At 41.6% G+C, this 22,662-nt stretch overlaps 3 protein-coding genes across 5 annotated transcripts in view; 2 read left to right on the top strand and 1 right to left on the bottom strand.

Annotated features, from left to right (window-relative positions):
• Nucleotides 1-496: 496 nt before the first annotated feature.
• arhgef38 (Rho guanine nucleotide exchange factor (GEF) 38) lies at nt 497-14,044 on the top strand. The gene is made up of 14 exons (XM_030051597.1): nt 497-812; nt 6,264-6,448; nt 6,706-6,823; nt 6,935-7,082; nt 7,213-7,230; nt 7,419-7,618; nt 7,808-7,941; nt 8,210-8,314; nt 8,426-8,545; nt 9,347-9,709; nt 9,816-9,953; nt 10,567-10,768; nt 12,372-12,652; nt 13,862-14,044. The coding sequence occupies exons 1-14, from the start codon at nt 596-598 to the stop codon at nt 14,042-14,044; spliced, it is 2,412 nt and encodes an 803-aa protein (XP_029907457.1). The 5' UTR covers nt 497-595.
• Nucleotides 14,045-14,781: 737 nt separating this feature from the next.
• Nucleotides 14,782-22,138, bottom strand: ints12 (integrator complex subunit 12). Of its 2 annotated transcripts, none has more exons than XM_030051636.1 (7): nt 22,020-22,138; nt 19,115-19,278; nt 18,824-18,985; nt 18,362-18,546; nt 18,016-18,175; nt 17,709-17,861; nt 14,782-15,781 (listed from the first exon to the last, which is right to left on the bottom strand). In XM_030051636.1, exons 2-7 carry the CDS (start codon nt 19,268-19,270, stop codon nt 15,206-15,208), a joined length of 1,392 nt encoding a protein of 463 aa, XP_029907496.1. In that variant the 5' UTR covers nt 19,271-19,278; nt 22,020-22,138; the 3' UTR covers nt 14,782-15,205. The 2 variants fall into 2 exon arrangements, with proteins under 2 accessions (XP_029907496.1, XP_029907488.1); XM_030051628.1 differs by lacking the exon at nt 22,020-22,138 and adding an exon at nt 21,309-21,466.
• Nucleotides 21,659-22,662, top strand: part of gstcd (glutathione S-transferase, C-terminal domain containing) — a 57,135-nt gene continuing 56,131 nt past the window's right edge. Inside the window, exons 1-2 of one of the 2 annotated variants that reach the window (XM_030051617.1) lie at nt 21,659-21,809; nt 21,967-22,394. In XM_030051617.1, the coding sequence (XP_029907477.1) occupies nt 21,975-22,394 (420 nt within the window). In that variant the 5' untranslated portion in view covers nt 21,659-21,809; nt 21,967-21,974. Of the gene's footprint in view, nt 21,810-21,963; nt 22,395-22,662 lie in introns of both variants that reach the window. The other variant, XM_030051609.1, reaches the window with a different exon arrangement.

The following is a 22,662-nucleotide window of genomic DNA, read 5'->3' as shown; positions in this document are numbered from 1 at the left end:
AGGTAAGTTAATAAATTATCGACATTAGAGGTACATTCACATGCACAAGCTCCTGATTACGGAGGCGTACTAGGGTTATTAATCTCAAGTTTATTCTTGCAATATTATCCCACCTTCCTCGGCTCCATAATTTTTCCCTACAATAGCCCTAATACACCGTTGTACTTGACATCATTCTGTAAACATAAAAAACAGGTCAAATTTCATCACTCCCTTGTCAACATCTGACACACTATGAATGTCTTAATGTGCCTCACACAATACATTTTGGTTTACACAATGCCACTTGAGAATATTTATCCCTAGTGAGAGTAAAACAAAACTTTATTTGTGGTCTGTCCTGCAGTCCTCCCCTCCTATCTCATCACACTGGATGAAGGAGTGCACAGTGGAGAGGAGTGGCCACATAGCTCTCCCATGACAGGTAGAGTCAGGGGGAGGGGCCTGACTACCTGAGCAGAAGTGGCAGTCAGTGTACTGTGAACAGTACACCTGTTGCACTTCCCAGGCTCTCTCTGCCTCTTCCTGTCCCTCTCTCTTCCCCTTCTTTTCTCCTTGGCCGGTCTGGCGGCACAGGCAAGTTGACAGCTTCACTATGGATCCCAAGGAGGCCGGCAGGAGTGAGAAAGAGAAGGAGAAAGAGAAGGAGAAAGTGATAAAGAGGAGGAACCGGCCTGTGTTTCTGCGGTACCTGGAGAGGAGGAAGACGGACACTATTGTAGCAGATGACACGGCCAAAGGAGACATCAACCTGGGGACACTGGTGAGGAGGAGTCAGTCGGACAAGACGGAGTACAGCGCCAAACTTAAAGGTACACTAGCTGATGACCTCCCCTGGGGTAAAAACTATGGCAACAATCTGTACACAACTGAGTCTGAGGTCTGTCAAGTCTTCTCATTACACTTTTGTTGATAATACACTGTGTAGGAGCACTTTTAAATAAATTTGCTCATTATAGATTCCAAAGCAGCATCTGTGGCCTGAAGGCAAAACACACATACACACACACACACAAGCACACACACACACATACTGCTCTATAGCGCTGGATGCTGGGCACCTGTTGTGTTGTTATGTGTTGAGTAGGAGATATTCCCACAGGGATGAGGCCGCATATGCAAACCGTACTGCAAACTCAGGCACAGAGGAGTGGCTGTACAAGTGTTCCAGGCCAGCTAGTAAACAAGCCTCTCACTACAAGTGACTTATCACGAAGGACAGTTTCATCATCATCATCATTATTATTATTATTATCATTGTTATTACTTACTCATTTGAGCAGTTTTAATGGATTTTAGACACTTGGTCGTAAATTTGTGTTTAACTTTATTTTTAAAAAATTGACCAGACACAATTTGTAGTATTTGAGTCTCCACATTAGAAAACCTGACCTGCAATGTAAGAATTTTTGAGCATGTTTCAAAGGATCACCGATTTAGTTTCTTCATAAATTCTCCCGTATGTTGGCTCATCACCAATGCTGACATAGTCTTTTACTAGACAGACAGATGTCCACGTTTCAGGAAAACTGGACTCACCAGTCCTCCCTCAAGTCATGTGCTGTCAGGGACTGGGAATGCTGCACTTCAGGCAAAATGACATACATCACTGTGTCAGCAAAGTGGGTTATATTAACTAATGAAAGTATGCAGATATTCTTGTGCCACTTGTTCCTGGACTTCCTCTGCACTGAACAATACATCACCTGCATAGTAAAATAATTTGTCAGTGGCACGTAGTCTAAAACAGTTAAACAAAACCAAACTTTTCCCTTGGTATTGTAGTAATATGATGGCTCACACAAGCCGTGTTGCCTTATCAACATATGCTGTTGACGTGAAATAATGACACTCTCTGCCTGATTAGCACTTTCTAGTTTGTTGACTTGTGGGCACCAACCTGTATCACAGCAGGGTTGTGAAACAACACTGGCTTGTTTTCAGTAAACCAACCACCTACCCTGTTTTGAAGGACTTTAGCCCCACTCCAAACCAGCAGCATTACATATTTACAGTGGTATTACCATTGCAAATATTGACATAATGATGACTTCACTGAAAGAGGAAACATGTGAGCTGCTGCTCGACATGGAGTTCTCATCTGTCTGTCAAACAGGTTGGTTGAGTCACAGAGCCATGGCAACCTGAGATTATGTCCTCTAACTTAATATAATACTTTTGATGCTCATTTGCCTTGCCATAATTTCTGTTCACCACTGAAGCTCAAAAGCCATGATGTATCTCATATGAAAGTGCATAACGAACTGCATATTTCCATAAACTGATTATAAAATTATACTTGATGCAGGCTTCTTTGTTGTGGGTTTATGTTGTTTTGAGGACTACACTATGTGGGTGTGTTACATTAACCTCATAGAAGAGTTCATTCATTCATTGAATAAGGTGTATCAAAGCATGACAAACATTAAGGAGATGAACATATTAGAAGATATGGATGCTGAACCATTACTTCACAGCATATGCCATGAATTGAATACCAATTGAAAACATATATAAGCAGTCAGTCTTCCACATTTCAAAATTGTTCTGGTCCAGTCATCATCATTTTTTTTTTCACTGTGCTGTTTTTATTGTGATATGGATCCCCTGGGTCTGAAATAAAGGAATAACTAACATCAGTAGCTTTTACAAATTCGGTATACTTTATCCAAAATATATTCTCCATAGTGAAATCCCATTGTTCACTTTGTGGAGTGGCAAGGTCTAAACGTGTCATTTTTCCTCATGGCGATACATGATACACCCGGCCTTGTATTCTGGGGCCTTCCGTTGGATCCCTTTCAATGGGTTGAGCAGTGAAAGGCCCTGTATCCACTTTCATGGGAACTCCTGCACTGGCAACCATACCCCACCACACATAATGATGGCAAAAGGATAGGTTACCAAAGCCTGCTTTCACTATCTCCGACCTATGACAGGCTATTGATATATTTTAATAGTACCATAACATTGTGGCTACTTGTGAATGAATAATTTTAAGGTCAGGCTTGGAGGGAGCAACTTCCACACAGCATGTAAAGTGCCTTAAAAGAGAATTTTCATGCCATTCAGCGTCATTGTGGACAGTGGTGAATGACAGGAAAGATTAAAGAGTTAAAAGTCATCCTGTATGAAAAGGACTTGGACCCGACTGAAATCCTTGCAATTATAAAGACTCAGTATGCACTTCAGCCTAATATGCAATAAAAACATAATATCTGTCATTAACTGAATTCCTCTCAGAGCTGGAGGTTTTCACTGGCTCCAGGGTCTCTTTACACACTGAAAGGCCAGGTATGCAAGATGTCATTATAATGCTTGAGCATGGAATGTGATATTTTTTATACAGTATGCTATGCCCGCATGTATTACAAAGGTGCTCCAACCCTCTGAGTATATATCACAAGCTGTTTTAATTGCACAATCCACTGGCGCAAGACTGTAGTACTGCATCTATAAGGGCTTTCACTGCAACATTTCATTGTAGTTATATGGCAGGAAGGGAGGTGGTATGCATGCCCCTTTCTTCCCGCATTTTCATGGATTGACAAGTTCATTAATAACTGCTGAAAGAAAAGGCTTATGGCTGCATCATTATGTTCACTCTTATAGCAACCACTGTGCTGTATATACTGATGATAACCGTAGGGCAAATCTGTCTCTGTGAAATAGCCTGGCTGACAGAATGAATATAGATGAAAGCTATGATTCCTTATTTATGTGACTTATTAAATCATCTTCAGTCATCAACCCTTTGAAACCCAGAGGCCCATGGACAGGCTTATTTATCCACTGAACAAAATTCACAAACTCATCTCCTTTATTTTTTTATTTTTATTTATTTTTTTATTTTTGTGGTGATATTTTTGTGTCTGTTTTTCCCCCAGTAATTTTACGGATATTTTACGGTCATTTGGTCATTTTTAAAACCTATACAATTTTATTTATTTTATTTATTTATGTTTTATTTAATTTTTGCCAATTCTATGGTAATTTTCTAAAATTAATTTTCTGGTAATGTTTTGCTCATTTGCAAATCATCTTTTCCCCATGGTTTTCAAAGATATCAAGTGAATTTGCTCAGGTTTCAAAGGGTTAAAGGGAGATGAAAATGAAGGAGTGTGGGCAGATAAAAAGATTTTGAGCCAAGTGGTACATTTATTGTGCAAAAGGACACCCATTTACACCTGGTATTAAAATATTATCTGTACCAGGGTATCTTGTCTGAGTAAGGAAAAATGATGCAAGCTGTAAAGGTAGGCTGCATGTGACTGGATGTGCCAGACCACCTCTGGAACTGGCTTGGTCTGCACTGTGATTGGATCTCAGCCAGAATCAGACAGGTGTACATACAATCTGTACAGTGTGTTCACATTTGTCCTGCCCGCGGAGCAGAAATGTCACAACTCCCTCTGACATTTCCCGTCCACTCAGCTTTACCAAAGGACTCCGACACAATCCGCTTTCACCTGTCATCATTCCTCTCCTTCACTGTGGATGCATTCACAGCAGCCGCACACAACATTGTGACAAAAACAACATGTCATCATTTTTCTTTCCTCTTACCAAAGCATTGCAGAAGACATCCAGTTCAACAATAAATGAAAAGTAAAGAGAAGCTGTACAGGTTCAGGACAAAACCTCCATCTCACCTGCTGCTCGTATGTGAGAAATTAGAATAATCACAATGCAGAAAGCGTGCAGACGACAAGAGTGCATGCCCTGTCAATACCAGGTGTAGATGCAAAGGGTGTGACTGGATTCTTCATTGTCCACATACCATACAGACTGCATTTAAATGAGTTGTAAATGGAGCCAGAGATGCAACTAAATATAAGGAAGTATTAGAGTTACAGTTAATCATTTTGCACACTGGCTGGGAGTAACTTGAAATGTTTACTATCAAATCACATAATGTTTTTGTATAAATTGTTCAGTATCTACAGCAGTATTTCTGTCTATACATTAACCTACTACGTACACTATGGTATAAGTTAAAATTCTTATTGTCAAATCTTATACTTGAAAATAAATGACTCAATAGTTAATGACACAACACAGCACACACTACGAGGTGTATGGAGGGACAGAACCACCCAGTCATCGCTCATGTATGGCAGTAAATAGGGCTGTTGAATGCACAGGATTTGGCGTGTGTGAGTGCTGGACAGTGTGTGAGTTTGTGTGTGTGTGTGTGTGTGTGTGTGTGTGTGCATGCGAAATGAATAAGCTGAGGTTGATGGAGTTTGGGTTGGAGGTTGGTGAATTTGTTTATGCGTGCATGCATGATTGTGTATGTAGAAGTGTAAGTGTGTGTGTCCTTGCATATGTAGACGCGTGTTTATCAATATGCGCCCCCCTACACCCCAATCTCCACCCCACCCACACACACACCCACACACACACCCACACACACACACACACACACACACACGCACACACCACACCCCACTTCCCTCCGGTAACAGCAGATGGAATGCCCATGCACGCTGTGGCATTACATCAGTGAGACGATTAGTTCCGTAACCCGACACGGGCCTTGCAGCCTTCTGTGTCCCTCCCTCCCCCTAACTCCTTCTCTCTCTCTCTCTCTCTCTCTCTCTCTCCCTCTCTCTCTTTCTCTCTTCATTGCTCTCTTCCCCTCAGAGGAGGAAGTGGTGCGTGGCGGTGATTAGGCAGCGAGGAAGCATCCCTCTTCCCTGAACACACACTCGTGCCTGCCTCGCCTGCCATGCAAAGCACAGAGCAGCCAGAGACTGATTAGGCTGCATAGCGATAAAAAAAAGGGAGGAGGGAACCTGACTGGCATGTTAAGTGAGCCCTTTTGGCGCTCAGTCAAAATAATTAGATCACCGTGAAATACCGATGGCTGCTCAGGAGTCAGGCAGATATGTTTGGAGAGATGTATGTTTTCCCAAGCATGTGCAGCCACAGGGCCAGCATGTTTATACATGCAGATGCATATGTGTCACAGTTGCTTTGAAAAGGTTGGCAAATGCAAAGAGTTTAAAAAAATATGAATTTCCAATGACATTTAGGTGTATTCACACAAGTTGTATCATCAGCTTTGTGTGACTTTAATTTGCTGATGAGGTCATCAGGCTTTTTGGTGAATATGGGTCTGTGATTGGGTTGCCTGAAAGCAAGCCAGGACAAAAACAAACCAAAAAAAACACACACACACACACACACACACACACAAAAACACACACCTGAGCTTATTTGCATTTTTAATTTGATAATCACATCTCCTTTTCCCTCAGAGAAAATGACACCGCACGACCTGTCCTCCCCCTCCTCTCCGGCCTTGGACCCTGAGGAGATTCGTTTGAGGAAGATGAGCCGTAGGGCAAAGGTCATTCAGGAGTTGGTGCAAACGGAAAGGGACTACCTCACAGACCTGGAGCTGTGCATCAGAGAAGTGGTCCAGCCTCTTCGAAACATACAGGTGCGCAACTTCTAGGAGCTTTCCAAAGACTCGTGGTGAAGTCTCTTGTGGACTGAATGACCGACCTTGGCACAGACAACAAAGTGCCAAAGAGAAAGCACTGCTTTGTTTGGATGATATCATCTGGCAATCTTAGCCCCAGCTTGGTTTTGCAGACAGTGAAGAAATAGTTTGATTGACACAGATTTACAATCAACAGATTTTGATTGTTTAAGTTACATATGTGGAATCAATGCTTTATCCTTACGTTCTGATAGGTGGTAGATGTGGACCGCCTGTTCACCAACATGGAGACAGTGTGTGAAGTGTCAGCAGCACTCCTTCACAGATTGCAGGAGGCCACAGCTGAACCCGATCCAGAGGCACTTGTCATTGGTAATGGCAGTCTGTCTGGTAGCCTGTTTTTATAATTTGTTAAGGTTTAACACTATAGTCAATCATGGATAAAAGAGTGGTCTAAATCTGACATCCCATTTTTATTTGAAGGAGATGTATTCATCCAGGCCAAGGCAGCTTTGGAGGATGTCTATAAGATTTATTGCTACCATCACGATGATGCCAACTTATTGCTCAAATCCTATGAGAAAGAGGAAGAAATAAAGCAGCATTTTAAGACGTGTGTGTTAGCTCTGAAGTAAGTTAAGTCATCTTCTCCAAACATTTTTCACATTTTCCTTAACTTATAACTTCCATCCATTCTCAAGATCACAGTTTGCTTTATGCACTCTTTGAGGTATAACTTACTTTTTTGTGTTTTGTTACAGGAGAATTTATGACCAAGAGTAAGTATCTTGCCATGCAAAATCTATTTTCAGTTTTAAAATACCATTTATACAGAATTTGCTGTCTGTATTAGTTTTGGTTATGCTTTATTGTGATTTTGTTTTGGTCTTTGCAGTATTTATGATCTAGTGCTCATAACAGTTCATGTTTATCATTGTTTACTGCATAATACACTTAATTTCCACAGAGGGAAACCCAATTTGCTGGACATGGGTTCACTTCTCATCAAGCCGGTCCAGAGGATCATGAAGTACCCTTTGCTGCTTGGGGAACTGTGGCAGGCCACACCTGATGATCATACTGACAGTCAGCCCCTACAAGAGGCGTTCACTGCCGCCAAGATAATCAATGTTAACATCAACGAATTCAAGAGACGGAAGGATATTGGTGAGGTTTTTTGTGTGTTTATGTGCACATGAGTATTTTTATCATTTCTATCTACATAGTATTGCTAGCTATGACCACAAAGCAGGTTAATTATTAATATACCTTGCAAGTGATACCAGCTGTCCAACTGAGCTGATGGTGTCTGCTGTCCTACCCATTCATCCTTGACCATTTCAATTTTGCTTTCAGTAATGAAATATAAGAGATCAGAAGATGAAGGCACACTGAGGGGCAAACTGAACAAGTTCAACATCCACTCCATCCGGAAGAAAGGTGACAGGTTCGCTGGCTATCTTAAGATCTTAACTGGAGTCGAACCGCAGGTAAAATACATCGACAACAATCATTCTTTTTTTTTTTTTTTTTTTTTTTTTTACAATTCTAAACATTTGTAGAAAAATGACTAAATGGCATAAATGTGACTGAGGTTTGTGGACTTGAAGTAAAATTAAGCTTCTTTGCTAAATAATATATTATCAACATATGATTAATTGCCTTACTGTAATTATTAGTGTCAGTATTTGTAGTAGCAACTAGTAAAAATGGCACAAAGAGCTGGAAATGAAATGAGGCTAACTCTTCTTTCTGCAGGTGAGAGATGAGGCATTTGACAAAGAGGAGAAGCTGTTTAGGAGTCTGGAGAAGGCTGTTCGACAGCTGGTCAAGAATGTCCAATTTTACCTGCAGCACACCCAGGTACACTTTGTAGTTGAGCAAATTACTGATTTGTGCACTGTGGGCTTTTAATGTCTTTAAATTGCCCTGTCTTCCTACTCTGAGGTTCTTTTCATGGTGCCACTTCTGCAGGAGATGGTGTCAGTGGCTGTGCAAAGTGTGCAGGACATGGAGAACATCATCAAGGATCCAAACAAAATTGACACAAATGGCTCACTGCACAGTAATGGCAATGACCCATACAAGCACTTTGTAAGTATGAATGGCTTGTGTGCTACCATGAAATTTTTGCTTTTAACTCTCATATATAGTTTTTATCTTCAGCTTATAGTGAGTTTACTCTTTTTTCCAGTCTTTAGCTTCTCCCTCTTTTCTTTCTTCTGAATCTTCTACTTTGCTCTCCCTCCAAGTCACAGTGTAACACTGTCCATAGGTACCTGTATTTTGTTCAGTATTTTAATCACCTTCCCTGATATTTCTAACTTTCTGAGGTCCTCTAGTGCCGCACCCTCACCCCCCTCATCTCTGTGTCGATTTCCCTGTTGCTAATACTGACACAACTCTGTCTGTGAATGAGACTCTTTGTGTAGACACTCCTCATCCTGGCACTCCAGAAGTACTTCAAAGCCAAGTCCTTAACAAGCTTTACAAAAAAAAAAAAAAAAAAAAAGTATAGGCTAGCCTTGGGCAGAAATGTACCTGTACTCTGAGAATAAAAACAGGAAACCTATTTTATATCAAAGAGATTTCATTGTGTCTGTTATCACAGAACCATGAATACTGTAAATGATAAAATGCTTGGAGAAAATCAAAGGTTAAGGTGGCAAAATGTTCAATGAAGCATTGGTTTCTTTCAATTTGTTGTGTATACTGCATTCAGCCCTTTCTGCTGGCTTCTCTATGATTATATCTAACCACAGCCTGCTCCTCTTTGTCTCAAGCCATACTGTAGCGGTATTGGTGTTCTCTTTTATTCATTTCTGTTTGTATATACTGTAGCTGCGTGCATCTCTCCTCATTTCACTTTTAACACCTCACTAACTCACCTCCCAGAAAGACCGCATGGAGCGCTTGGTCTTCGCCCCCCTCTGCTCCCTGCAGGGCATGTTTGCTGCCCCGCAGAAGCTCATCCAGAAACGTTATGATAAACTACTGGATTACTGCAGTCGTCTGGAACGCTCCTCCTCCGTTTCTTCCTTGTCCACCTCCTCTTCCTCTCCCTCACTGGTGTCAGATGACCAGGGGATGGCCAGGAGGGACTATGAAGCTCTCAATGCCCAACTAGTGGAGGAGTTACAGAGGTTCAACATGGCTGCCTATACCATCCTGACCAATTGTGTTGTGTATCTAGTGGCACTTCTCAAAGGATTGATGGGTGAAGCCCTACATAGAGCTCCATCTATACAGCAGCTACCGGTGAGGCCCAAAACAAATCAATGTGCTCAAATCAGGCTATATAGACACCATATTATGAAGACATTGGCTATTGCAGCTAAAATGTATGATATGTTTCCTTGTCCAGGCTCCACTGTCAAACATCAATGAAGTGCAGAACAGCATCATGGATGAGCTGAACAATCTGGCATTTGTCAGAGACAACACACAGAAGCTAATGGAGCGCAAAGTCAGCTTTGAGAGACAACGAGACAAAAAAATGATGGTAACTCTGATGCAGAGGAATGATTCAGAGTAGATAATTCAAATGCAGGGTCTGAGGGTTTCGTTATGAGCTGTGTAGTTGCATTTATGCATTGTACCGAGGTTAAACCAAGAGGAAGCATATAGGTCAATTGCTTTAAATATGCATCATCTGTGTCATTCTTGGAGACCTCAGGTTAAAACATATCACAGTGTCGTCTTCTGAGCCCTTCATAATCATTTGAACCAACTCTGAGCCATATATAACCAGTTAAAAGCGTTATCTCAAGCAGACACTGTGAAGAGCTCTGGGCTGTGATTACCGTGGGCGCATGACAGCTCAAAGCTCCACCAGGTATCAGTCCCCTGAGACTTGTCTATCTAGACATGTGTTTGTGTGCACACGTCTATGTTAGAGCGTGCCTGCATTTGAACATGGATGCGAGCAGATTTGTTTGAATCTCAAGCCCCACCAATCAAAACCCAGAGGCGCTTGTTACCTTTCACCCTATTCACATGCTCTCTCACACCTACCAACCGCATGCAGACATGTGGCCACACACTAGCCTGGCTATTCCACTTTAAACACTTACACCAGTGTGATTGTGGCCACTTTGTGCTGTGCTATCTCCAAGGTGCCAGAGGTGCAGCATCAGACTGAGGAGGAGCGAGCCTGGCTGTTGGCAGAATACCCGGCCAGTCGTCTGTACCTGCTGAAGAGGAAGTGTAATGGCTGCCAGGAGCAGGACCTCAGCCTGCTGGAGGGAGAGCTGGTGGCCCTGCTGGAGGACAGCGACCCGCTGGGCAGCAGCAGCCGCTGGCTGGTCCACACTGGAGGCAAGTGTGTGAATGTTTATATCAGTGTGTGTGTATGTGTGTGTGTCAGTGGTGGAAAGCTAGAAATTGCACCCCAAGTGTAAATTAGATCAGATTAGATTAGATTTACCTTTATTGATCTCCTGAGGGGGATCAATAAAGTGGAACCAGAGGGGGAAATCAAAATGACACAGCAGCAATAGCAGTACGTTAACATCAAAGCTATAAATACAATAAAAAAAAGAGGCAGAAATAAAATGGGAATTGGAATAGGACACAACATATCTATACACATGTGCAGTGTCTGTGTGTATATAGTCTATACATAGACTATATACACACAGTACATATGCAAGGGTCATGTGCATAAGTAGTTACTTTAGTGATAAAGTAATTTTGTAATCATGTAATTTTGATATGATCTCTGCTGAGTGACTGTTCACTGTGTCACAATTGTCAGTTTACGATGATCCAGTTCCTGGTGTGTATACAGAGCCTACACAATATGTAAGCTGAAATGGATGGGATTTAAAATGCACAGTATGCACTGTATGTAAACCAAAGTAAAGAAGTAAGGAAAAAATACACATTTTAAAAATACTCAAAATAGCACACAAAAAGCTATTTGAATAGAATAACATGGGTAAATGTAATTAGTTACTTCCTCCCCAGATGTGTGTGTTTGTGTCTATGGACAAAGACCTTCACGGCTAGCTCTTGGTGCACATTGTTAATAAAATATACAATATGAATTAAGTTATCACACTAGATGATGAGCAGGCACAATAGGTATAGGTTACTTTCAGCAAACATTCCCCCTCTCAGGCTACTATGTGAATAGACCTGCACGTATTTGATGACAGAAGCTGTGTAGACACCAAACTTTACTTCCTGACACTGACAAGTCAGCCAATGAGACAAATTCCCAGGGGCTCCTGTGATGTCATGGTTGCACATGCCTGTTTGCCTGCCTCTAGAGATGGTTGCCTCACAACCGGGCCGACTCCATAGCTTGCCTCCATCTACTCTCTGTGTCTCACAGCGGCACCTGAGATCCTGACGTCTTGTTTGGAACAAACTGCTGCGCGTTGTAAGCAGTGTTACTTAGAGTACAAAGCGTCTCCCTCGGGGTATTCAGAAACAAGGACAGGGAGATGCGGCATGTGTGCTTCTCTGTACTCTGCAATAACAAGTTTTTTTTGTGTGAGGAGCTCTAGAAGAAGTGTGTGTATGTTTTTTGGTACGAAGTACATTCTTCACACACTTGTCTTTTCCACTGGGATTACAAGCATTCCCAAGAAGGTGTTGTTTATCACTCAGTTGATATCAACGCTATGAATATGGTTGTCTCACATATTTACACACTTTTTAGGACTCTTACTCTAACTTGATTTCAGAAGATGTAATCAGGTGCACTTAAAACCCTTTCAATTTTAATGTGAAACATATAGCCCCAAATGCTTAATGCACTTTTATCCTGTAGAAATAAGGGCAATTTATTCATCTGAACCAGTTGTTTATAGCCAAGCAAAATGCCTTCCACTGCACTATTTCTTGTATTACTAGGTGACTAACATTTAGAACTGCCCAAAACAGTCAGGAACCCTGGTGTGTTTCTTGTCAGGTACCCAGGGCTACGTCTACTCCACATTCCTGAAGCAGTACAACCCCCTGAGGGACTTGCACCTGGCAGGGCATGCCTCTGCTGAGCAGCAGCAGCAGCAGCCTGTCATGGTGGATGAGGACTTCGACAACCTCAGCCTGTTTGTGTCGGGCAGCGGCAGCAGCAGCCTGCGCAGCTTCAGCCTCAACACCACTGACAGCCCCTCAACCCCCTCTGGTCTACAGGGGGAGCTAGAGAGCTCCCAGGAGATGGATGACACACTGGACACAGAAGCTCAGCAGGTGCGAGGATTGGCTTATATATGTTTTTTAAATGGTGGGAAATGGTGGATATGTCTCCAAAAAAATATCCTGTTTCCTTGAACCATACTGATTTCATTAGCGGTTAGTGAGATGGAAAAAAATCTCTGAGCAAACTGAGGCAGACTTGACAAAGAGATACTGCAAAGAGTCAAACAGCCTAAATATCTCAAGATTGGTTACAAGCTTGAAATAAGTGAAGAGGTTCAATGTGCTCAGCAAGGTCTCCAATTTCAGCAAACCCTGCAGGTGCAGAAAAACTGTACACCACACACAATTGCATGCATGCAGGCACACAGTGATACACACATTGTGCAACAACTTGCAATAAAGCACAAGCATAATAATACCATGATGATATCAAAATTTCCTAATGTAATGGACAGAACTGAAAACAATATAGTAAATGCCACACCACATAAATCTAAGCAAGCCCTGTAACTTTAACTGGATTGTCAGGAGCTTGTAAGTGCCTCCCCATAGCAGTAAGCCAGTCCAGATATAAAATATGAGGGTTGTTACTACAGAGCAGTAAAAAGAGAGGTGTGCTGGTATATTGCGTGGATCGGTACAAGTTCTGCTGGTCTGCAATGTAGCACTGTTGGCAGCACACCTGATAGTTTTATAGTGTCTCTCTCCAGCTTGCACAGAAATTATATGGGGTGAATAACATTATGAGATGACCAAACTGTCACTCAGCCTGGTCTTTTTAGTGCCCCATCACTTTGTGCTTATGTCTTTGTTTGCTATGACCTGACCTTCATCACATCATGACACAATCATTGGTGTGAAAATAGATAGTGTTGATGAGGGTCAGCAAACTGTAAGCAATGAAAGTTAGAGCTGATATTAGCATTCAGCTCCTGTGTAAAACTATTGAACAGTGCCACCTTGTGGATATATAGGAAGACACATCTCTACCACCGAACAGCTTTATGTAACAATAATGGAGATGCATCATTTCAGATTGATAGAATTGATAGAAACCTCATAGATACTTCTAAATATAAACAAGCAAACCTTTGGAAATTTTCTAACCCTAACCCTATGGTACCCTAGACAATGCTAATTTCATACCACTAACATGTAAATGTGAGCTGGCATGACAATAAAGTTCCTTGAACAATAATCGTTCAAAAGCAGATTTTTGTCCACCTCCTTACATCTAATCTGTGTCTGTTGTTTCCACAGTTTTACGCTGTGTATGCATTTCAAGCTCGTTGTGAGCAGGAGCTGACCTTACAAGAGTACCAGCATGTACGCATCCTCCAGTTCAGTGATCTGGGAGGCAACAAGGACTGGTGGTTAGCTGAGGCTAATGGACAGAAGGGCTACGTCCCTGCCAACTACCTTGGCAGGATGTCCTATGCATGAACAGAGGCTGGACAGCCCTCTCCAGAAGACCACATCTGTGGTATTTACGAAAAAGGTCCTGCTTACTTGATCAAGCTGTGTCATCATGTCAGTTTAATTGTTGAAAACAGAAGATCTTGACTGATCTGATATTGGTGCATATTTGGTCTGTGAAACCCAAATCCTGCACTAGATATCTTACCCTGGGCCTTATTATCAAACACATGGACAAATGCTATATCAAAAGCTGGGGGGTTAAAAAGCTGCATTAGCAAGTTTGCCAGATAACTTCAAAAACTCTTATGAAATATGTTCTGAAATTTTGTTTACTATTAGCAACAATCAACGTGCATGACTGAATCATATTCCTAAACATTTAACTTTTGTTTTACAAATTCAAATCACTGTAACTAGGATCTATCATGACCTTTTTCAGTCATCTGGCTTTCTAATCCAGCTTTGTGGAATAATCCCCCAGGAACGCTGTTTTTTTTAAATCTGTTTTGCTCCAAGATCATAAGACACACCGTCAGTGGGATGTGGTCAGTGATTCCTGATAAGCACACTTCATGGTAGATAAATGCAGGCCACTGTGCTGAGCACTTTTTGTATTGTCCGATACAGTGTTGACTTTAAATTGTAAAGGGGTACTGCCCTAATCAAATGATTTATTAATGAAGTAAATGTTTTATGTGAAATGATTAATACATGAAGAAAATATTTTATGTGAACGCTTGAAATTAAGAAATCTAAACAAATCCTTCATTATGTATATTTTGTCAGTTCTAGCATGAATAAAAATTTATGATACTATTGTGATGCTTTTTCCACTTATCTTGTGTACTGATTCATGTTCACAAGGACAGCAACAGTTTGCCACCAAGTCACAACAGTTGTAACTACTAATTTATAAGAAGATGATATTTAATGAAGTTTGTCAATAAAAAGTGACAGTTACCTAGTAAATGGTTGGATTATTGTAAGACAGACAGAGGCACACAGAGTCCAGCAGCATTTTAACAAAGTAAGATTCAAGTATTTGACTGGATGGTGTTATTCCATGTACAGATGCTCTCTTAATACAAACATGATGCTCTGGCACTAGTTACTCATTGCTTTAATTAGCCTTTCTCTTCTACTCCCTTACACCTCGTTAAACTTTTGGTTTCATTTAATCTCTACTCATTTCTTCAGTTTCTTCTGTGCCGCTTTCTTTTTCACCAGTTGCAAACGTTTCATGGCGTTGAGCTGGGACTCTTGAGATGTGGGCGCTTTGTCCCCTGCTGTAGCCTTTGACCCATTGCCATTATTTCCATTACCTCCTCCATTACTGCCAGACCCTCCGTTGCCTCCTGCACTCGGCTGGGAGCTGCTTGGAGAGCCGGCTCCTGACGAACCAGACGTAGACACTTTCCCTTGGCTGTCCCCGCTAGACGAGCGGTTCAGTGGCTGTTTACCCAGTGTCAGGGGAGGAGGGGGTTTCAGGGGCGCCTGGCTAGAGCCATTACCATTGCTACCCCCGGGTATCTTGGTGCCCCCAAGTCCTGATTTGGCCCCAGCCAGCCCAGACAGCCCCACAGGCTTCTGGCCAGAGGGAGCTGTGGAGGTCTTGTTGCTCCCACTAGGGCCTGAAGAACCCAGTTTTGAGCTTGAAGAAACAGAAGGGCTTGTCTTGGCCCCAAATGCAGCCCAGCCAGTGAGGCCGCTGCCCGAGGATGATGAGCTACTGCTGCAGGGATTGGCTGATGTTGTGGATGCCTGGATGAAATGATTAATAGTTACCAGTTAGCACAGGCAAAAATAGTTACCAGTTAGCACAGGCAAAAACACAATGCAAAGTTTCTGTTGTTAGTTCACATGAATGTTATTTTTGCATTTTGAACCCGACAATCTAAGCAGGATTTAAGATCAGTGATCAGTGCATGTCAAAGCAAATTTGCTGAGAAAGCCCAAATACTACAATACTTCATTGTCAGTGCAACATGCATCTATGTTTCAGTGCCTACGGTGTCTCTTTTAGGCCTTAAGAGTTAATTAAATCCCCAAAATACAGCCTAATGTTCTACAAAACAAACAGTTTATTTAGCTAAAGCTACCAGGAATCCACAGTCCAACATGTCAAACTGTGATTGAGTTTTTGTGAGTGTTTTCATGTTCAATAGTTATTTTTTGAGTGTTGGACAGTATAGTTATTTTATGAAAAAGAGTTTTCATGCTCAGTGAAGTTACTTTGCGGTGAAGTGTTTTGATTTACTTTTTGTAGCCTTCACTTTGCCCCTCAACCTGCCTTCTACCTCCTCTACTTCAGTTAAGGATTCCAACTATTCCCAGAATGCCTTTCTACAACCCCCCAAACCCTGTTGATTTTGATTTCTGTGATTTCCGTGGTGTACAGGCATATAAATAGCATTAGCTAACCACCAAGTTTCTGAACATTGTGTATGATCACATCTGTGTCTCTTACTCAAACTCTTGCAGATGTGAATAATTTGTGTATAATGGTTTCCCCCTGTATGTTTGCTGACTGCTGCCATGCAAAGTGGTGGTTCTTAAAAGATGCCCTAGCTCTTTGTTGATACCAAAACCTAATGTATGTCACTGATATTTTAGATAGCTGAAAACCTTACAATCGAAGTCCATAACTGCTTCAAAAGTATCGTGGTGTGATGCCATGTCATCTACATTTGGCCACTTATTAGTTGGGAATTAAAAAACATGACCAAACAATAAAATAGAAAAGGAATGCAAAGTGTATCATGATTAGCTATTCCTTGAAAGTGTTCAAATATTTCAGTCTCCCATCCCAGTGGAGAACACACGCTCTGAATGGTAGCCGTGTTTTCTTGTATGCCACAAACTATCCTAGAATACTGAATGAAGTGAACAGAATTCATTGGCTTGGAAAATGTAATGCATGTTTTCAAGCTCCTGTACAATTGACCAACAACATTAACGAGTTGTGCCAGTTAGGGACACTTACCTTCAAGCTGGACAGTATAATGACCTTCCTTGCTATGCAAGTTTTGGACTAAAAACAAACAAAAGCCCTTCCCCCCTGACATTTGATAAAAATGACAACAAGGTCTAGCGTTTGCTGTCAAAATAACTTTAAGGCAAATTCCACTGAGTACCACTACTGTGCAAAGTTTAAAATGCAGTCCCTTTGAAGAAGTGCACTGCATAGTAATGCTGTATTTGGGTGGAACCGAGTAATCCCATACTGAAAACAAAAACATGCTTCCTGCATATGTTCCTCTGCAGGGATTTTATGCAGACTGATTTTTGAGCAGTATGCTACTTTAGCGCATGTGGCAACTATTGTTCTATCATTCAGTAATGGTAACCACCAAAAGATGTAGAATCCCAGTTTGTTCTTGATACAAGAGGTGACATAAGAGCAAAGGTGGCACAGAAGGATTTCACCAATCACTGTGGACGTTATCTGTGATACGGCTAGTGAAAGACAAATGGTGGGGAAACAAAGCAAGCTTTTGCTATTCTAGTAATTGTGAAAAGTTGGACTCATAATTTTATTTTGTCACTTTATAGTCAAAAATGCTTGTTTACCACACACTTGGAAGATCAAATCCCTCCAACTGTAGTCTGACCTGCTGAGTGGCTTGCAAACTGTCTTTAATGCTGTTACAGTCGAATGTACTGTAAACCAAGACAAATTAATGCATACCTTGACTTCTGTTCTTTTGAAGGCTTGGAAGGTGCTGGCAGTGTCAGGTTTGGCTTTAAGCTCTGTCTTTTTCACCAGTGTGTCTTTTACAACAGGAGCTGCTGATATAGCTGCAGGGGCTGGCTTCTGTGGAGGTTTCTGGGCTTTCTGGGCCTAGTGCACAACAAAAAATCAATTGAAAATAGGCAATAAACATCTGCTTCTATTCTTATTACCTTACTAACATTAATAAATATCATGTAAGTATGTATATATGTATGTTACAGGTGCAAAGTGGACATCTGAACATAACTTTCTATTTCCTTACCATACGTTTCATTTGCCTGGTGCAGCGGGCACAGTACCACACAAGCCGAGGGTCATTGACTTCCTTATCTGTCACCTGGGGTTTGTGACAGTCCTGGTGATACAGGTTATGGCACTCCTGACACTCCACCAACTGGTTTCCCATGGTCACTGTCATTTGTCTGAGGTAAGAAAAATGGAACAGAAAGGTTAAGACATGAGAAGGATGCACATCTGGGTAGCATCCAAGTTTATTTTATTCCACATACTTTGCTATAAGACTTGAGAAAAATATACTCATGTCCACAAGCCCATGCGTTGCAGATCAACCGCATTCTTCCAATTATCTGCCGGTAAGTTTGACGTACCTGCAAACCACACAAGCCAGGCCCATTTCCATGGCAAAGTCATCAGCATTGGTCTCGTCATAGTCATGTATGTTGGGCAGGATGAGGTCTTTGCTGGTCTGAACGGTAATTGGAGAGGAACGATTCTCCTGTTTCTCCAGCCGAGGCTTTTTTGGAGGGTCTACTTCACCCAAATCAACCCTGACCTGTATTCACCAGTGACAAAGAATGAGGAAAGGTTACATCATGCATGACGACAGCTAATCAACAGCATACCAAATTTTAGTCATCTTATTCATTACTATACTATCCTGTATGATGGTGTACATGTGTCATTTTGTGTTCTTGCCCTTACAAGCATAACTCCAGTCATTATTTATCTGCACCCATTTTCCCATCAATTCTGACAAAAAAAAAGTCCAACTGTGGTCAAATCGGACTGGTTTGATGAAAAAGGAACAAGGGACAAACTGTATTCAGTACCTTCTCGGATGGTCTCTTCTCTCCCTCTTTCTTGCTCTTCTCTGAGCTGCTGGACTTACTACTGCCACTGCTGCTGCTTGATGATGAGGAACTTGACGAGGACTTGGAGTCCTGCTTACTTAGGCTCAGCTTTGACACAGACCCCTTGGACACCTCAATATCCTGGAAAAACACAGTTGCACTTATAAATTATAATATGACAAAGTGGCGAGTGAACAAACACATCATTGTCAATAAAAGAAGTGGTCAGAATAAGAATCCTCACATATATTAGCATCAACATGTCCTTACTTTTTGTGACGAGCGATAAGATGAATCACTTCCTCTGGCTAGGGACTCATCGAGCAGAGCTTTGAGTTTCTCAGCCGAGTCTTTGCTCTTGGAGTGCAGATAACTCAGTCCCTTCAGGAAGATAGGATCCAACTCCAGACTGACAGTTGCAGCCATAGCTTAAACTAGAAGTGGTCATGAATAATGTTAGTTTAATCAGGCTCCAGTTTCCACTTATTTTATTCAGTGGTGGTGCGTAGTTCTTTCTTTCAGGGTTCTGAGATATTCTTTGATCAGGATATATATTCAAATTTATGTAGATCAAAAACTCTATCACCTCTAACCATCCATTCTCCATTCTGAATAATGTCTCCGGAGATTTGCACAGTACAGGTGTGAGAAGGATGTTTGATTTAGTGACCAGGGCGAGCTGGTTATTGCAAGTGTGTCACTTTCAAAATTTGGCTTTGGGTGTGTTGAGGATTGCATCAGGGCACAAAATGAGCTTGCCCTTTTGCGCTTGTCTGTGTGTGTATTTGGTAGGGAGGTCAAGCACACTGTCAGGTAACCTTGGGAACTAAAGAATTAATTTGTGCATGATTTTAATCAGTCACTACTGGGTCAAGTTCAGAGGAGGCAAGGCAGATCCGGCAAACACAATGTTGGGAAAAGATAAGGAAGAATAGATGTATCATCTTCACTTATTCAGAAGTAGAAAAAAGGTAGGGTATGTGCTCGGTTTGGTTAAATAAGTGATCAATTATCCAAATATTGTAACACAGTATAGCTCATCCTGGAGTGGACTGGAGACGGACTTCCACCAGTCATCAGTTGGACACTGGACTGCTAGCTTTGACTAGCACTTGACCTTTTTTTTTTTTTTTTTTTAGCTTCATGGTTAGATGCCTATAATCTGCAGGCATTTTTTCATTATTTGTAAAATGCAAAAAAAAAAAAAAAAAAAAAAAAAAGGATTTTGAAAGGCTTGACATCTCCTCCCTTTGAGATGTACTGCTTACTATTTCAACATGAAAATTTAAATGTTATGTAGCTCTAAATATTTAGTAAACTATAAATGAGTGGAAAATCATTTCTTTATTAAAATAAGGTATGCTTAAAGTTAGTTGTCATACAGTAGTATAATTCAGTATGCAATATGGGGTTCATGATTTCATATAATCACATGTACTGAATAAAAGTTCAATGGAAACAGAGCGATACATTTGATTTCTGAGTATTTTCAAGCAATGGCACTAGCTGGCTATAAAAATATTGACATTGCAAAGAGCAAATTTAGATGGAGTGTGTGTGTGGAGCAGGCCATTTCCTTTGTGATAACTACAGCAGAACAAAATGTAACAAAGTGTGTAATTTCTTTTTCCAGCTCCGGATGCTCAGTCGGATTTGTTTCAGTAAACAACAACTACATATATATTTTATCTTCTATGCTCACGTTACACGCAATAGCAAACAATGTAGCTTAGTAGAAAGCCGTAATAACATTATGCGGTCTATTTAAAGGTACAATCCTGATTAACTGCAAATCATAAGTTATTGGATCAGACATGGATCGGTTTTGTTTAACAGCGAAACAGACCGACGAGGAGTGATGAGTGCCTGCTCTACATAACACAGACATGCAGATTTACATTTCCCAATAGCTGTCTCGCTGTTTTGCCTTTGCTCCAGACTGAACTGAGGAAGATGAGGGAGAGGAGGACAGAGGCAAAGAGGAGAGGAAAGAGGAAGCGATAGAAGAAGTCAGAAAGAGAGGAGAGAGGACAGATAAGACAAGACACCTCCAGTACAATGTATCAACAATAGGCATGTATAGACTGTCGTGTTAAGCTCTATGGCGTTTTTTTTTTTTTTTTTTTTTTTTATTCAAACCTATGTCGATCACAACAAAGTGCACCAGACTCACTCATTTTACCGCTGAGAATTTAAAAAAAAAAAGTCTTCCTAAAGGAGATGCAGCCAGACTCTGTAACTTAATCAGCATCATAACACCTTAACAGCAGCCTTAATTCAGTGTAAAAAAGAATAAAGACAGCCTAACGTTAGTTCGTTGCTAAGTAAAGGGTTAGTTTGTCCGGATCACAGAGTCCGGATCTGTGGTAGCTCCAGAGCGGCTAACTTCCCTCTCAGCTATCACTTATAAACCCGGATAAAAGTCGTCGTTTTCATTAGTTTACGACTTAATACATTAACTTACACTCTTCCCTTGGTAAATGTGTACTCCTCGGGCAAGTGAAGTGGCTTTGACGACCAGAAAAATAACCGGTTAATCTACAGTTTTTCCACAGTGAGGGCAGAGCTCACTCAGGACGGACCGCTTCTCCCTTCTGTCAACCGGCGCAACCGTTAAATACGTCCGCGGAAACTGCAAACCGCGGAACTCCGTGTGGGCAAAAATTTCGTTTGAAAATACGCCAAAACGTAATCGTGTGGATTTACTCCTCAGCTAAAATATTCACTTAAATATATACTTTTGTTGTTTTTATACATGTCATTAGTGTTCGGTTTTCTTGTTTATTAATATGTTTTCACTTTCATTTTCATGAGTTGGCACTGAACAACTGATGGCACTGCGGAGCGATCCAAGCTTCACCGAAAGGGAAGAAGAAGAAACTCCAGGAAGCGTGGACCAAAACAACGTGGTTTTGTTGTAATTCAGTGTCCTGTGCGTAACATACCGCGTCTCACAGAAGCTAACGTAAGTATCTTCTATTGTCGGTTTAAAAAAACAGAAAAGCTCGTATAATTTCAGGATGTATTTGCTTGCATACACAGCAAAACTACTGGTTATTATTCATCACACTTTCTGAATACATCTCTGGTCTCACCACTTTGTTTGCCCTCGTCTGCAGCAGTGTTTACCATGAAGCACACAGATCCAAAGAAGCAGCAGCAACACTCACTCTACCTAGAAGTTTGTCACCAAAATGAGGAGCCATCTCTTCCTCTGCACACTGCCATCGCCTTGTTTCTCCTTGCCTACTGCGACTGCAAGTCATTCAAAGTTTTTCTGGCCACTACCAAGCGTGGCACCTCCCAGTCTCTGAGAAGTCACCTTCCAGAGTCTCTGGATGTCTCGGATATTGATTGGGATGACCTGCCCCTGTTGGTGAGAGGCTGCCGTCTCCCTGCTGCTGTGGATGAGACAGGGAGGTACTGCAGGGCTGGGCTGGCCGTGGTGCTGCGTCACATCATCACCAGAACCACTGAGGCTGACCCCGGCAGGAGGGATGTGCTGGCCCTGCTGGGCTTCAAGAAGACCTGCCTCAAGGCCTGCGCTGAGGTCAGTCGCTTGTCACTTGAGAACTGCTGTCTTGCTTGCACCTGAATCACTCAGCAGCCTCCAGCATCGATCACATTTTCAAGTGTCCAGGTGTACTTTTATTCTTTAGATGTGTGGAGCTTTATGTGCAACAGGCATAGGGCTCCTGAATATAAAGTTGTTATATCTACACTGTGATATGAGACTGCATATTGCCTTGGGTGTGGGATATTAGTGTTGTCTTTTACTTGTTTTAAAGGCTGCATTACAATAAAGCGATGCAGTTTTC

The sequence above is a fragment of the Myripristis murdjan genome, chromosome 1 (assembly GCF_902150065.1).
Source record: "Myripristis murdjan chromosome 1, fMyrMur1.1, whole genome shotgun sequence".
Classification (NCBI taxonomy): Eukaryota; Metazoa; Chordata; class Actinopteri; order Holocentriformes; family Holocentridae; genus Myripristis; species Myripristis murdjan.
The sequence above is the reverse complement of the archived record's forward strand: the minus strand, read 5'-3'. Positions and strand labels throughout refer to the sequence as shown.

Bases quoted from the DNA above. Each gene is read 5' to 3' on its own strand.
- arhgef38 (XM_030051597.1), top strand. From the start codon at position 596: ATGGATCCCAAGGAGGCCGGCAGGAGTGAGAAAGAGAAGGAGAAAGAG. The intron at 8,315-8,425 runs GTACACTTTGTA...CCACTTCTGCAG, and splicing joins TTTACCTGCAGCACACCCAG to GAGATGGTGTCAGTGGCTGT. The intron at 8,546-9,346 runs GTAAGTATGAAT...CTCACCTCCCAG, and splicing joins ATGACCCATACAAGCACTTT to AAAGACCGCATGGAGCGCTT.
- ints12 (XM_030051636.1), bottom strand. From the start codon at position 19,270: ATGGCTGCAACTGTCAGTCTGGAGTTGGATCCTATCTTCCTGAAGGGA. The intron at 18,176-18,361 runs GTACGTCAAACT...TTCTTACCTCAG, and splicing joins CTGGCTTGTGTGGTTTGCAG to ACAAATGACAGTGACCATGG. The intron at 17,862-18,015 runs GTAAGGAAATAG...GTTGTGCACTAG, and splicing joins CCAGGCAAATGAAACGTATG to GCCCAGAAAGCCCAGAAACC.